At 33.8% G+C, this 15,392-nt stretch overlaps 1 protein-coding gene across 2 annotated transcripts; it reads left to right on the top strand.

The window, feature by feature from the left end:
• Positions 1-2,422: 2,422 nt before the first annotated feature.
• On the top strand, positions 2,423-15,318 carry il4 (interleukin 4). 2 transcript variants are annotated; one of them, XM_051128013.1, is made up of 5 exons: positions 2,423-2,649; positions 13,755-13,963; positions 14,061-14,111; positions 14,203-14,301; positions 15,069-15,318. In XM_051128013.1, exons 2-5 carry the CDS (start codon positions 13,838-13,840, stop codon positions 15,186-15,188), a joined length of 396 nt encoding a protein of 131 aa, XP_050983970.1. In that variant the 5' UTR covers positions 2,423-2,649; positions 13,755-13,837; the 3' UTR covers positions 15,189-15,318. The 2 variants fall into 2 exon arrangements, with proteins under 2 accessions (XP_050983970.1, XP_050983971.1); XM_051128014.1 differs by lacking the exon at positions 2,423-2,649 and having other exon boundaries at positions 12,953-13,963.
• Positions 15,319-15,392: the final 74 nt, after the last annotated feature.

Genomic DNA, 15,392 nt, shown 5'->3' with positions numbered 1-15,392 from the left:
ATCATGTGACAGCCCCGTAAGATGAACGAACGACTTGAAAAACCCGAAGACTCGAAACAGGTGAACTAATTCCAGTGCAGAACCTAATAGGATGTTCTAGTGAACTAATCACTCCACAAGACGACTCTTTCTTCGCGAGTCACATTAAAGATTTGTTTAAAATGAATGAATCATTCAGAAACAACCCGCATCCGAGAGCCTGTGCTACCCGAGCTTTTGTGCTTAAAAAGTATACAAATTTTTATTTTTCAAAAAAAAATGACAGATCGTTTCGCTAGATAAGACCCTTCTTCCTCGGCTGGGATCATTAAGAACCCTTTGAAGCTGCATTTAAACTACTTTTTGGAAGTTCAAAATCGGGGACACAATTGAAGTCCATTATATGTAGAAAAATCCTGAAATGCTTTGCTCAAAACCCATAATTTCTTCACGACTGAAGACATGAACATCTTGGATGTTGTATCTTGGGTGAGTAAATTATTTGTTAATTGTTGTACTGGAAGTGAACTTCTCCTTTAAGGCTGCCACAGCCACAGCATACCTCAGTATTGTTGCTGACCATGTCCATTCCTTTAAGACACAGTGTACATCTGTGTCTTAAAGGAATGGACATGTGATAGCTACATCCAGCAGGATAATGCGCCAACTCAAGATTATCTCAAACTGGTTTCTTGAACATGACAATGAGCTCTCTATACTCAAATGGCCTCCATAAACTCAGATCTCAATCCAGACAATTCAGACAAATCTGCAGCAACTGTGTGATGCTATCATGTCCATATGGACTAAAATCTCAGAGAAATGTTTCCAGCAACCCTCTGAATCTATGCCATGAAGAATTAACCCTTTAACTGTCACTGTCCCACCTGTGGGACGCTTGGCGCTCTTTTTTTTTTGTTGTCCTCTTTCTCTATCAAATATTTTAGTAATCATCATAAATTATATATCATTTGAAAGCTTAGAAGCCCAAGAATCATCCTATGAAAACCATTTTGAAATCGGACATTGCGTTACCATGGAAATGGTACTGTAAAATCTTTTGGTGGTCTGTCTCCTCCTGTCAAGTGTCATATTACAAAATGCATTATGGTCTTTTAGAATCCAAACTTTTGATAATCTTGACAAACAACATGTCACTGGAAAGGTCTGAGTCTCAGTATTTCATATTTGGTGGTTATTTTGTGACAGAAGTAAAATTGACAGAGAAATTTAGACGTTTGTGACAGAAAAATGCATTTTAAAAATTTTTATAGAGTTTGTATGGCACCCGGTGGCTGTTTTTGGTATAACGCCCCAAACAAACTTTTACAGGAACCTCAATTTTTTTCATATCAACTTCAAATTTGGAACATAACTTATTTAGACATAAGGCCTCAATTTGATACCAAATTTAGGGTAAAACCTGTTATGTAAAATGTGTATTTTATATAAAATAAAATAAAAATGGTACAGTGCATTTTCTTTTTAGTAAATTTAAACTTCTATAACTTATTAATATATATATATTTTTTTTTTTTTAAAAATCCACTTGTGGCATAATCTGCTGTCTGTCTTCTTTGAAAAGAGACCAACCTTAGATCTGAATTCCAAAGTGTTCAGGAATTACAAAAATTTAAGTTCGGATAGTGCACTTTCATGCCTATTTAAAAAAATGGGGGGTGACAGTTAAAGGGTTAAAGCAGTTATGAAAGCTAAAGGGGGTCTAACCAGTACTAGCAAGCTGTATCTAACACAGGTATCATTTTATAGTAACACTTTACAATAAGGTTCCATTTGTTACATTAGTAAAGTACATTAGTTAACATAAACTAACAATTAAAATATTTCTACAGCATTTATTAATCTTAGCTAATGCTGATTCCAACATTTACAAATACATTTCGAAAATCAAAAGTTGTACGTTATCTATTAAAGAGTTACTCCAACCCAAAATGAAAATTTTGTCATTAATCACTTACCTCCACGTCGTTCCAAACCCGTAAAAGCTTCGTTCGTCTTCAGAACACAATGTAAGATATTTTCCAGGAGGTTTGTGACTGTCCCATTGACTGCCAAGTAAATACCACTGTCAAGGCCCAGAAAAGTATGAAAGACGTCGTCAAAATAGCTCATCTGCCATCCGTGGTTCAAGCATAATTTTACGAAGCTACGAGAATACGTTTTGTACGGAACGAAAACAAAAATAACGACTTTATTCAACAATTCGTCTCCTCTGCGTCACCGTAGCGCCATTTTTGAATGTATCCGCTGGACGCAAACTGCGTACGCTGTTCTATTATGCCAGCTGCACCATACGGATACGTTTTTTACGTTTATTTACGCTTGATTCGAACGAAAACAGCGTATCCGCGTCCAGCGGATACATTCAAAAATGGCGCTACGGTGACGCGGAGGAGACGAATTGTTGAATAAAGTCGTTATTTTTGTTTTCGTTCCGTACAAAACGTATTCTCGTAGCTTCGTAAAATTATGCTTGAACCACGGATGGCAGATGAGCTATTTTGACGACGTCTTTCATACTTTTCTGGGCCTTGACAGTGGTATTTATTTGGTAGTCAATGGGACAGTCACAAACCTCTCGGTTTTCATCCAAAATATCTTAAATTGTGTTCCGAAGACGAACTTTTACGGGTTTTGAAGGACATTGGGGTAAGTGATTAATGACTAAGTTTCCATTTTGGGGTGGAGTAACCCTTTAATGTTATTTAATGGACCTGAGCTGACATTAACTAACAACTAGATGAGTAAAGTTTGAGAACAAACTTTAAGTTGGCTTGAGAAAGCCTAGCCTGAAAGTTTGAAGCAGTTGTAAAAGTATGAAAGCAGCTAGCATGATTTAACACACTGCTTACGTGATTTAACATGTTGTTAACATGTTTTAGCATGATTAGCTTCTTGCTTGTATTTTTATAGGCTGATTAGCATTTTCTAACATGGCTGACATGTTACTAGCTTGTTGTTAACATGTTTCTAACATAATTAGCATATTAGTAGCATGTTGTTAACATGATTGGCATGTTGCTAGCATGATTAGTAAGTTACTAGCATGTTGCTAGCATTTTGCTAACATGTTTCTAACATGGCTAACATGTTACTAGCATGTTGCTAGCACGATTAACATTATACTAGCATGTTGATAACATGTTTCTAACATGGTTATCATGCTGCTAGCATGATTAGCAAGTTACTAACATTTTGCTAGCATGATTAGCATGTTACTAGCATGTTTCTAACCTGATTAGCATTTTCTAACATGGCTAACATGTTACTAGCTTGTTGTTAACATGTTTCTAGCATAATTAGCATATTAGTAGCATGTTGTTAACATGATTGGCATGTTGCTAGCATGATTAGCATGTCACTAGCATGTTGCTAGCATGATTAGTAAGTTACTAGCATGTTGCTAGCATTTTGCTAACATGTTTCTAACATGGTTAGCATGTTACTAGCATGATTAGGAAGTTACTAACATGTTGCTAGCATGATTAGCATGTTACTAGCATGTTGTTAACATGTTTCTAGTATGATTACCATGTAACTAGCACATTGCTAGCATGATTAGCATGTTACTAGCACGTCGCTAGCATTTTTCCATCAAGATTAGCATGTTACTAGCATGTTGTTAGCATGATTAGCATGTTGTTAGCATGTTTCTAACATGATTAGCATGTTACTAGCATGAAGGGAAGCTTGATTGAGCCTCAAGGGATTCTGGGAGTTTAGATTTGAATTTTGTCAGTTGGAGTTTGAAGAGTGTTGCTCATTTGAACATTCCGTCAATGTAAGTCTATGGGATTTTTGGTGGTTTTGATAGTCTGGTTTACGAAAACTGTAAGCCTGATCAGTCTGAAAAGATACAGCACACTGAGTCAGACCAGTCTGAAGGTCTGGGCCGAGTTTGGTGGTTCTAGCTTGAAAGCTCTAGGAGGAGACAGATACCGAAATTTGGCTCAGAAGAAGAAGAAGAAGAATATTCTTAAACAGTAGATCAGTAAGTTGGCTTTCTCAAGCCAACTTAATGAACTGTTGTGTTTTTATTTAACTAATGTTAACAATGTAATAACAATGTATTGCTCATTGACTGAGCCAAAGAGCTACATCACTTAACATGAACTAAGAATGAATAATACTTCTACAGCATTTTTTAAATCTTAGTTAATCTCAACATTTGCTAATGCATTATCAAAATATTAGTTTAGTTAGTTTTTTTAACTAACATTAACAAAGACCTGAGCTAACATGAACAGTGAACAGATGTATTAACTAACACAATATTACTAAGTAATTGTGAAATTTAATTTCACACTATATATATATAACTATATATAACTATATATATAGTTAACTATAACTATATAGGGTCAGTTTTTTTAAATTGAGATGTATACTGTGAATAAATAAGCTTTCCATTGGTCCGAGATTCAACTATTTGAAAATCTGGAATCTGAGGGTGCAAAAAAAAAATTAAAATATTGAGAAAATTGCCTTTGAAGTTCTTAGCAATGCATATTACTAATCAAAAATTAATAATAAAAAAAGTGTTGATATATTTACTGTAGGGAATTTATAAAATATGTTCATGGAACATGATCTTTACTTAATATCCTGATGATAATTGATCAATAATTTTGACGCATACAATGAATTTTTGGCTATTGCTACAAATGTACCTGTGCTACTTAAGACTGAATTTGTGGTCCAGGGTCACATATATATATTCAATCTAAAATTCAATCTCTCTGTCATTTTAATTCTTAATTTGGCAGAGAAATACTAGCTAGATCAAAAATGGTGTTAATGCAGCAGTTAACAGCTGATTATATACTATGTTGCTATATTTCTCACACAAATAGATACTGAGTGTTGGCAGTTCTTAAAAACGTTAAGATGTTAGACAAAGGAATATCTGAAGCTTGACGCTCACAGCTTTAACCTTTGGCTTTGTAAATGCATAAAGATGACAACATTTGCATTTACATTAGACTCTTCCATCCTAAGCGCTTTTTAAATGAAAAATACTGTAATTTAATCAAAGCGATTTAATCAAACAACAACAAAGCTAACAGATCTGAAAAACAACATTTCGAAGGCCACGTGGTTTTAAGCTAGAACAGAGAATCAAGTAAAAACACTGACGGGAGCAATTTTGAGTTTCCGGAATGAATGTGTGTGTAAGTGCAGTGGTTTTGATTCAGATGCTCATCGAAAAGTTGTGAAGAGAAAACTAAACTCTTATGTAACATCTAGAAGATCATACCTCCACTGAGGGACAGTAAAAAGTCAAAGGCTGGAAAGTGATGTTAGGCCTGACTATTAACCACCTGATGTTAGTCAGTCCCAGAGTGCTCATGGAGGAACACTGACTTGCGTCAGTGAGTTTCGGTAAAAGGACGATGTATCAGCTTATACTAATAATGTGGGCAGTCATCTCATACTCATTTGGGGTCAGTGATGCTACACTATAGTAGGTGAAATGCAGAACTAAACACTCAGAAAAACATCGTTAACACCCTATTAATAACAACACATAGCAGACCACAGAGTTGTGCATAAATGTAAACTGCAGGTAACAGGCTTGAACAGACTACTAAGATGAACCAGTCAGGTCATAAACAAGTGTTTAAAAGCCAACTTTAACACAGATTGAGAGCTTTTCTTTTGTTTTTTAGTTCTTCACTGAGCTGCGCACCTCTCTATGAATGCCACTAGAGAGCACTGTATAGCCATGCAAACTAATGCCCAGGTCATCCACACTACTACAATAAGGTTGGATGATGCTGCAAGTGCACTTAAAACACTTAATGTCAAGTCATTAGAAATATCTAACCAAGTAGCATCTGTAGACAAATTATGCTGGAGTTTTTCACCGTAATAGCACCATTTATTTGTGCTCAGACTTTTTAAACCAAAAGGTCCTAAGGTGATTTTTTTTGTGTAGGAAGGTATTTCCCTTCAAGGGCCAATAGGTGTCGTAATTGTCGTGTAACCGCTAAGGTTCTCCACTAAAGTCTGAAAGCCATAGGGTGTCTAAATGCTGTTCTAAAATGTGCTTGAGCTATATTTCTTTAAAATAAATTCCACTTGTTTTGACATCTTGTGTCTAATACAATGATAACTGCCAATTCCTAAGCAAACGCAGAGTGTGAGTGACGCACTTGATACTTTCACGCCGGACGTCCATTTTCCCACACAGTTCCACTGACGTGACATCTGTATGAGTTTTTGTTTTATATCAGAGAAATAATAGTTTTGTTTCCCTGAATATCGACTGAGCGAATGATTCAATAAGTCATTTATAAAGTCATCAGTCAACTGCTTTGCTCCTAAATGAATCAATTCTTTGAACGAATCAAATCGTTCAGGTACTGTTTAGTTTCATAATTAAAAACATAATTTATTTTTCCACATCATTTGACATTTCTATGTTCAAAATGTTATATCTAAAACAATAATCTCAGTCTGTGTAAATACTTTTTAATATTTAAGATATTATAATATTTTACTAAAATAATCATATTTGATTAATATTAACTAATAATAATATTTGATAATATAAGATGATGCATAAATAAGAATGGACAACATAATTTTTTTGTGGTTCTAAGTGCTAAAACATATATAATGTATGATTATAATTTAAATTGCCTAAAATGTCAGAGTTTTTGCCTTTGTTTTCATACTTGCTGACAGTAATGACTGAAAAGTAGTTTGACCAATAGTGTGCATGAATTGTACATAAATCGAATGAATTGTATGGGATCTACCGCGAACGGTAATAAATAAATATATATATAAATAAATACAGAGTATAAAGATAACATTAACAGTGAAAACAAAGATAAAACATTTTATGCATTTTAGAAATCCGGGACATATGTCCGGATATGGTCAACCCAACGTTAATTAATATCATGTTTGCATTTGTGAAGTACAAAAGGCTTCTGTACTTCTGCTCTTAAAATGTTTATACATTATTGATTTTTATTGTTTGGGAAATAAAGATTTATTCCTTGAAAATAGTTTCGGTTCATTCCAATCATCTTTAAATGCAATTATAATCGCTTGGGATAAATGACTAGTTGTTTCACACTAAATAACTCAACATGAACCGTTATGTTAAGAGTTATTAGGTCAAAAGCGAAGTCAGCAGCGCACATCTATAAAACAGGAAACTGCACGGAACATTACTAGAAACAGAGATAAGAATCACAATGCAAAGCCACATCTGAGCAAGAGCTATACTACACTTCTGACTAAAAAATGCTGAAGCATGATTGCACTGACTGGTATTAAATGCATACAGACACTGTTATTTTTTCCATTCAACAAATGTCATAAATGATAACATTTGTTTCAAAACAAATTCAAGTATTTTTGTGTTTATTACGACATCTTCTGAATTAAAAATGCTTGTCATTCTGTGTGAATTTTTTTTTTTCTGTGTCGTTTTTAACAGATAAGATCTATAGTTTTCTCCTGCAGTCTTGAAGGTGTGAGATTTCACCGAATAGAGCATACTTACTTTACCACGGTTTAGCTTTCAAACTCATTCAGGTCATTTGTATACATATGACTAGTGAACTAGTAAAACTAGATCCCAGATATAGCTTTCAACTGAACACAAACAGCTCAGTTTACTCAATTTTAGATCTCATAAACTAAAGTATAGGTTTTTTTTAAACGCACGTACTGGTATCGTTTTACTAGTACTTATTATTTTAATAGTACAGTTTTTCTTTCTTACCTGAAGGCACAATAAGCCCGACCAGCTATACTGAGGCAGGTCTAAGATCCTTTAGCCTCTCATAAAGGTATCTTGCACTTTTGTGACAAACTATAAGCAACTCTGCAACATGTCAACTATCGGTTAAAGTGTTAGGAGACTGCTAACACTTTTTTTTTTTGATGCTGCAACAGACATTCAGACTATAAGTTTCTTTGCACGTGCATGTCAACATATTCTACTAACCCTAACCTTAACAGTCTACTAATGCTCTAATAAGAGTTAGTCGACATGCAGTTGCAAAGTTACTTACAGTTAGTAGAATGTCTAAAATGGCCTATTGAAACAAAATGTAACCAACGACTTGCATTTTTTCTCAAGTTTAAGTGTTAAAATAAAAGCATCCATGAAAATGTAAAATGCAAACTATAGGTTTGAACTAGTTACTGGAAGCATTTGTTAATTCAGTGTTACACTTGTCTTTAGTGTTCCTTAATGAATGTAATTATGATATGTGACAACTCTCATTTTTCATTTTCACAAATAACAGCATGTGTCATGAAGCTCATGACGTGTGACAACATGTGGAGTGATGGTAGAGCGACAGCACCCTCTGCAGATACACCTTCATGCACAGCACTGAATTTATTCTTTTTTAAAAACAAAAAAAATTCATAAGCTTATACAAGCAGATAGAATGTTTCTCAATGTCACCAGCTGCACTCGTATTACAATTCTGGCCAAAAAAAGTTGATAATTACACTTGAAACCGTAAGTTTACATACACCAAAATAGGAGGGATCATACAAAATGCATGTTATTTTTTATTTAGTCCTGACCTGAATAAGATATTTCACTTAAAAGACATTTAGATATAGTCCACAAGACAAAATAATAGTTCAATTTATAAAAATGACCCTGTTCAAAAGTTTACACATGCTTGATTCTTAATACTGTGTTGTTACCTGAATGATCCACAGCATTTCAAATGCTCACTGATGCTCCAGAAGGAAAGACAATGCATTAAGAGCCAGGGGGTGTAAACTTTTGGACATAACAATGTGTGCATTTTTCTTATTTTGCCTAAATATCATATTTTTGTCATTTAGTTTTGCCCTTCAGAAGTTACAAAAGATACATGTTTCCCAAAAGACAAAAGAAGTTAAATTTACAGATTTTCAGATTCAAAAAGTTTTCACCCCCGACTCTTAATGCATCGTGTTTCCTTCTGAAGCATCAGATGGTGTTTGAACCTTCTGTAATAGCTGCATATGAGTTGTCTCAGTTGTCCTCAGTGTGGGAAAATGGATCTTAAAATCATACAGTCATTGTTGGAAAGAGTTCAAATACACAAAAATGCTGAAAAACCAAAGAATTTGTCGGACCTGAAGGATTTTTCTGAAGAACAGCAGGCTGTTTAACTGTTGAGGACAAACAAGGGACTCGTGAACAACTATCACTAAACAAAAAACACAGCTGTGGATTATTCAGGTAACAACACTGTATTAAAAATCAAGTGTATGTAAACTTTTGAATGAGGTTATTTTTTATAAATTCAACTTATTTTCTCTTTTTTTGTGTGAAATTTTATGTGGAATATCTAATTCAGGTCAGTACTAAAAAAATAACATTTTGTGTGATCCCTCTTATTTTGGTAAAATATTTCACATTTTGCAGATTCTGCAAGATGTATGTAGACTTCTTGTTTCAACTGTATATGCTATGGAAAATAATTGATAAATAGCCAATATTTTTGCATATATTTTGGATACACAATAAGACTAATGCAAAAAAATCTTAATCTAAAAAGCTTGACGTACTGATTTAAAAAAAAAAAAAAAAAAAAAAAAAAAAAAAGAAAATTCAAAGCAAGACTGAGCTTATTTTACACATAAGGCAAATGGAATCATTAAACACACAGTTTTTATTTTTTATTTTTCAGTTTTCATTCATATATTTGTTATTAGCTTTTGTCATTTTACTTTATATATTGTCTTAAGATAGAACTGTTTTGTCACACTTTATTTTAAGGTCCAGTTATCGCTATTAACAAACCGTTTACTATGACTTTTGCCTCAATAAACTCCTAATTTGCTGCTTGTTAATAGTTAGTAATGTAGTTGTCAAATTTATGTATTGGGTAGGATTAGGGATTTAGAATATGGTCATGCAGAATATGTGCTTTATAAGCACTAATAAACTAATAAAAAATAGTTAACAGTGCAAATTGGTCCCTCTGCTAAAGTGTTACCAACTATAACTGTATAGCTTTGTATACCAACATACAAAGCTACCAAATTTTGCTATTAGTTTAAATCAAAGTTTAACAAAATATAATCATTGCCCTTAATACTGTACACTATTTTTGGATGTCATTAACTAACTTGCTTGATTTAAATTTAAATTAAAAAAAAAAAACTTTAATTTGTGAAGCTGCTTTGCAGTGTGTTGTATTGTGAAAAGCGCTATACAAATAAATGTGAACTGAACTAAATTTATTTTAGCAATTTTTAGAATTCTAAACTACTTTAAATGTAAACTTAAACTTACTTAAACATTATTTTAGTTAGTTGCCAAGGCTACTTTCAGCTAATATTTATGCTTTATTTCAATGAAAGAAAATGATTTTTAAGTAAACAATAACTGCATTGCCATGAACTAGTTCTGTCTTTTAGTTTGTGTCAAATGACTAAAACCATTTAAATCTAAAAATAGGGGGAAACAAAAGTCCTATGTTTAAGGGAAACAACGTCAATTTGACTAAATATGAAATTCAAAGTTTAAAAGTCACTTGTTTTTATAAAGTAACACTGTCCAACAGTGACACCCGCAGGTAAACTTACAGCAGAGACTTGCCTCCTCTTGGTCCATTGACTTTTCTGGAGGCTCAGTGAGATGAATGTGGGAAAGTCACATGAGAGGATATGATTAGTTTGGGTGATGAATCACACCTCTTGTTTTTGTGCGAGCTCTTGGTCTGAATGAAGAAAATGATGCCGTTATTGACTATTTATAATGTAAACAAACAACTCTCCTGCTTAGATATGACTGCTTTGTTTCACATCAAAATGAAACATAAAATGGCTTGAAAACATGATGACTGTGTGAGTTTTTAGTACTGTACTTTATCTTCGTCCCTGTGGCAATGTTTACAGGGCTTTTATGACGATGACCCGAAAATAAGTTATTAAAAAGAACAGTTGAACATCAGTTTACAAGTGCAAGTAGCACGCCTTGTTGGCAGAGGCTGTGTACACTAACTCCGCCCACTAACGTGTGATTACAAAGCATTACAAAAGACTGTCGCCTAATAACAGCCCCAGTGGCGTAGATGGTAAAGAATGTGTTCAAGTTGTTTTTGATGCGATTGACTGGGGTTCCAATCCATGTTTTCCCAAACTTTTTTCCTACTTTTTTTAAAATCAGATATCACGTCATTGTTATTGTTGTTATTGCATACATAAGGAACAATTGACGACCATCTAGACCTAGTAACGACATTTGAGCCGTTGATAGCAGACTTTATGCAGTTAAAAATTAAGTTTAACAGACAGACAGAAGGAGAGAGAGAGAGATTAAGCTGGTGAATTACCTCTCTTGAGTCTGTGTGTAAAAAGTATTGCGATACCCTGCTTTTAAAAACAGTACGATTCCTCATTTCACTAGTACTGGTACTTTAAGAATGCATTTTAACAAGAGCCGTATTTCAGCGTGTCTGTGTTAGTGAATGGCAGAGACGCACATTTTTGTTTACTACACGCTTTTGATTATTAAAATGTAATGAAACGATAAAATAGAATCCAGAAAATTAATGGAAAACAGAGATTCACAAACAAAATTGAATTTGATAAAAATAAAAAGCGTATTTCATATTTCAACCTTTTAATAAATTGCTGTTAAATTTTGCAAGTTTGCATGATTTAAATTAATTAGACATGTTTTTTGTTTGTTTGTTTGTTTTTTAATGTAACCATTAAAATAGTTTAAAGAGTTTAAACATTAAAAATTAAAATGGAATTTAGGAAAAAATAAAACAGATTTCATAGGGCCCTGACCTCTTTGTTTCAGTTGTGTCTTTTATTGTAGTTATCCTTTAGTTTGGTACTTGCATCTAGGTTCTTATTATTAATAACAAAGATAAAATAACAAAAAATGACTATATCATGAAATAAGATTTGGCTTTATCCTTTAAGCTAACTTACCAATATAGCAAAGATCTCTACATACCTGTAGGCTCGGTAGTTGTTCACCATAATTCTGTGTAGTGGCACTTGCATAATAGATAAAATAACTATGATCTTCATTTGGATAATCTATTATTCAATTATTTTTCCTGTTGTTCTATTTTTTTTTTTTTTTTGTAGTATCGGTTCAGTAGTAGTATCGTGATATTTTAGTCAGGTATCGTATCGAAGTAAAAATTTGATTTCACTGAAATAACTGAAATCATGTGGCGAAGTGATATAAACATGTAATGCGGTCAGTAGCTGCGTGGAACTATGTTCGCTGTGCGTTTCCCTGAAAATGATGCATACCTTCAAAACGTTCGTTAGCCAGTCGGATTCAAGCATTCATCAACCCCATAGTATAATGTTACAATACCAGGGCTGCCAACTCACAAGGCTCACGCAAATGACACATTTCTCACCCTCACACGCAGTCAAAACCACCTTCAGTTAAAACTGTAATAAAAGGATATAGGCAAAATAGATTTGATAAAGACTCCAGTGCGTAGTTGTATTTGTGCTTTGGAAATCACCAAAAGATTTCATTTGCAACGTGTTTTCGTTGCGCTGAGCAATGTAGCCATTCACAGACATATCTGTTGATTTCTTGAACACCTGTGATTGGCCATGACGTTCACTTAATGCTGGATTTTTTGCCTGCAAGTTTGCGAATCCTCTCACTGTAACATGATGTAAATAAGAGGTTCATATTGATTATAAAAAACCTTTGTGAGATCGTGATGAACTGAAGTGACACCTTTTTCAGGGATTATAAAGTAAGGGCTTTTTTGCACTTTCAAGGCTAAATATAATCCATTCAGAATTTGAATAAAAGTTGTTTTTTTAATGCAAGCAATGCAGATTAATAGAAAAATATTAGAATAGAAATGTGATTGCATATATATATATATATAGTTGCTGGTTGACTTGTTTTGGATTGAAGAGGAGGTTCTCCAAGTTCCCTTTTTCATTACATGGTAACAGTCCAGTAGTAACAACAACAACAACAGCAACAACAATACATTCCCACTGTTTTTGATATTGTTCTTTTGTTCATATTTAGGGTTAATTAGACATTTTTCTGCCCATTCACCTCAATGGCAAAAAAAGTGTCTTAATTTACCTGAAAGCACCCTAAATAATGAATGACACCATTAATCTCACGTTAATTTCCCAAAATGCTAAATCTAACCTAGATAAAGATGCTGACATGTATTTCATTGGCACAGCTTGAGAAAGCAATTATCTTTTGTGGTTGTGTGGTGTCTTCAGAGGACGTGAGAAAATAAGCCTCATTGGTTCATTTACATCACTGTATGTCTATTCTGTCTGTCAGTCCGCTTAAAAATGAAAGAAGGTCAAAGGGATGTGGCAAACAGTTACTTCAGAAACAGATGATGAAGTTGAATGACAACAGCAATCTGAGACAATCAGTATTGCATAAAGGGAATCTGTTACTATGACACTGGACAGAACTAGCGTCTAATTTAAGACGAATGACTAATATTAGCCAGTCAGGGTGATTCCCTTCAGAACCATTACACTTTAGCATTATTATTATTATTATTATTATTATTATTTTTATTATTCTAAGTAATGCCCGATGGTCCCAGCTATCTGTGAGCTCAAGCGCAGTGAGCTAATAGTGTCTGTCTCCTCCTTTTTTTTAAGGGGATTCTCAGCATTATTGCAATTCTCTGAAATCTATTAGCGATTATGGGGGTGTGCAAGCGTTTTCGGGATTTTTTTTTTCTTTGACGTGTAATCAAGAGAATCAAGGTAGTCGCTGTCACTTCCTCTGTCAGCACTATAAGAAGACTGATCAGTGCTGAAGCTATGAAGACCATCTCAGCATCTGCAGAGCTCAGGAGGAATCAATACGACCAACATGAGGACTTTCATGCTCTTGGTGCTCACAATTGTAGCGGTTACTGAATCGAAACGCGGAGTGGGAGAAATTCTCCTAATGGAAATTATAGATGATGTGGACCAGATCCTAAAAAGTTCATCTCTGGTAAGAAGTGAAATAAATCATTACTTCCTCTGGTTGTGAAGAGCCAAACAGTGCTTTTTGTTTTCTTACTCTAAAACCTTAAAATTTTCTTCCACAGAAATCTTTGAACAACCAGTTTGTAAAGGAGGTATTTCCAACAAGCTGCTCTGTAAGTTGAATTTTACAATCACAGTATTTGAGAACATACTCTCCTGATACATAATTTCATTTATATCTATTAATTGCATATGGTTACACAGGAGAAACACCTGTGCCAAGCAGCAATGGTTATGATAAACACACCTCTGAACCACTCCATGCTACATAGACGACTGTTTGCCTACGCAAATTATTCCGGGGTAAGTCATCTAACAATATTCATTTATTGAATTAGATTATGAACAACATTCTGTGCACAAACCAACACATCAAAATGATTGTTACACTACAGAAATGATCAAATGTCATTTCCATTTTCTAATGAATAAACAAAAAAGTCAAACTAGTAATTGTAACCACTATTAGTTCTTTCTGCCTCACTAGTATCACCAAATCGAATAGCAATGCTTGTCTGAATGACTGACTTATCTAAGCTTGACTTACAACTGACTTGACTAAGCTTGACTTAATCAAGCTTAACTTATTGTAACTCAGTTTTTTCTGCTCCACTAGTATCACCAAATTGAACAGCAACGCTTGTCTGAACGACTGACTTATCTAAGCTTGACTTACAACTGACTTGACTAAGCTTGACTTACGACTGACTTAACTAAGCTCGACTTAATTAAGCTTAACTTATTGTAACTATCAGTTTTTTCTGCCCCACTAGTATCACCAAATTGAACAGCGAAGCTTGTCTAAATGACTGACTTAACTAAGCTCGACCTAACTAAGCTTAAGTTAACTAACGACTGATTTACCTAAGGTTTTGCGCAGGGATACGGACCGAACAGTGGAAATAACACAATATAGTTTTTAATAATCGGTTTAAGCAACATCAGTTTTACAACTTTAGAGAATTGGCTACGGCTACAACTGTAGATTTCTATAGACTGATTTTAGACTGCTTAAAGAAGGAGGTTTAATGTAATCTAACAGAGCTAAATGTGTGCTTTTTTCTCCACAGCACCATCAATGCAACGTTTCAGCTTCGGACGAACACAAAATGAATTATTTTCTCAAGGACATCAAAAAATGCTGCCAAGAACTCTCTTATCAGTTAAAGCAGAGAAAAAACAAGAAATGACTGTTTTCCGCTGATGAAGACAATATTATATTATTATTTTGTATGCAACATTAATATTAAATTATTTTGTATTAAATACATATGTATTTAAGCATATTTATATATTTATTGTATTTATGAATAAAATTATTTTGAACAGATTTTTTGGTTTGTTCGTTATTTTTGGAATTTGAAATGAGTATGATCAATTATTAAAAATAAAAA

This window comes from Labeo rohita, chromosome 14, assembly GCF_022985175.1.
Source record: "Labeo rohita strain BAU-BD-2019 chromosome 14, IGBB_LRoh.1.0, whole genome shotgun sequence".
Taxonomy (NCBI): Eukaryota; Metazoa; Chordata; class Actinopteri; order Cypriniformes; family Cyprinidae; genus Labeo; species Labeo rohita.
This window is presented reverse-complemented; position numbering and strand designations above follow the sequence as displayed.

Excerpts from the sequence above, each read along its gene's own strand:
- il4 (XM_051128013.1), top strand. The coding sequence starts at position 13,838 with ATGAGGACTTTCATGCTCTTGGTGCTCACAATTGTAGCGGTTACTGAA. Across the intron at positions 13,964-14,060 it reads TCCTAAAAAGTTCATCTCTG|AAATCTTTGAACAACCAGTT; the intron begins GTAAGAAGTGAA and ends TTTCTTCCACAG. Across the intron at positions 14,112-14,202 it reads TATTTCCAACAAGCTGCTCT|GAGAAACACCTGTGCCAAGC; the intron begins GTAAGTTGAATT and ends ATGGTTACACAG.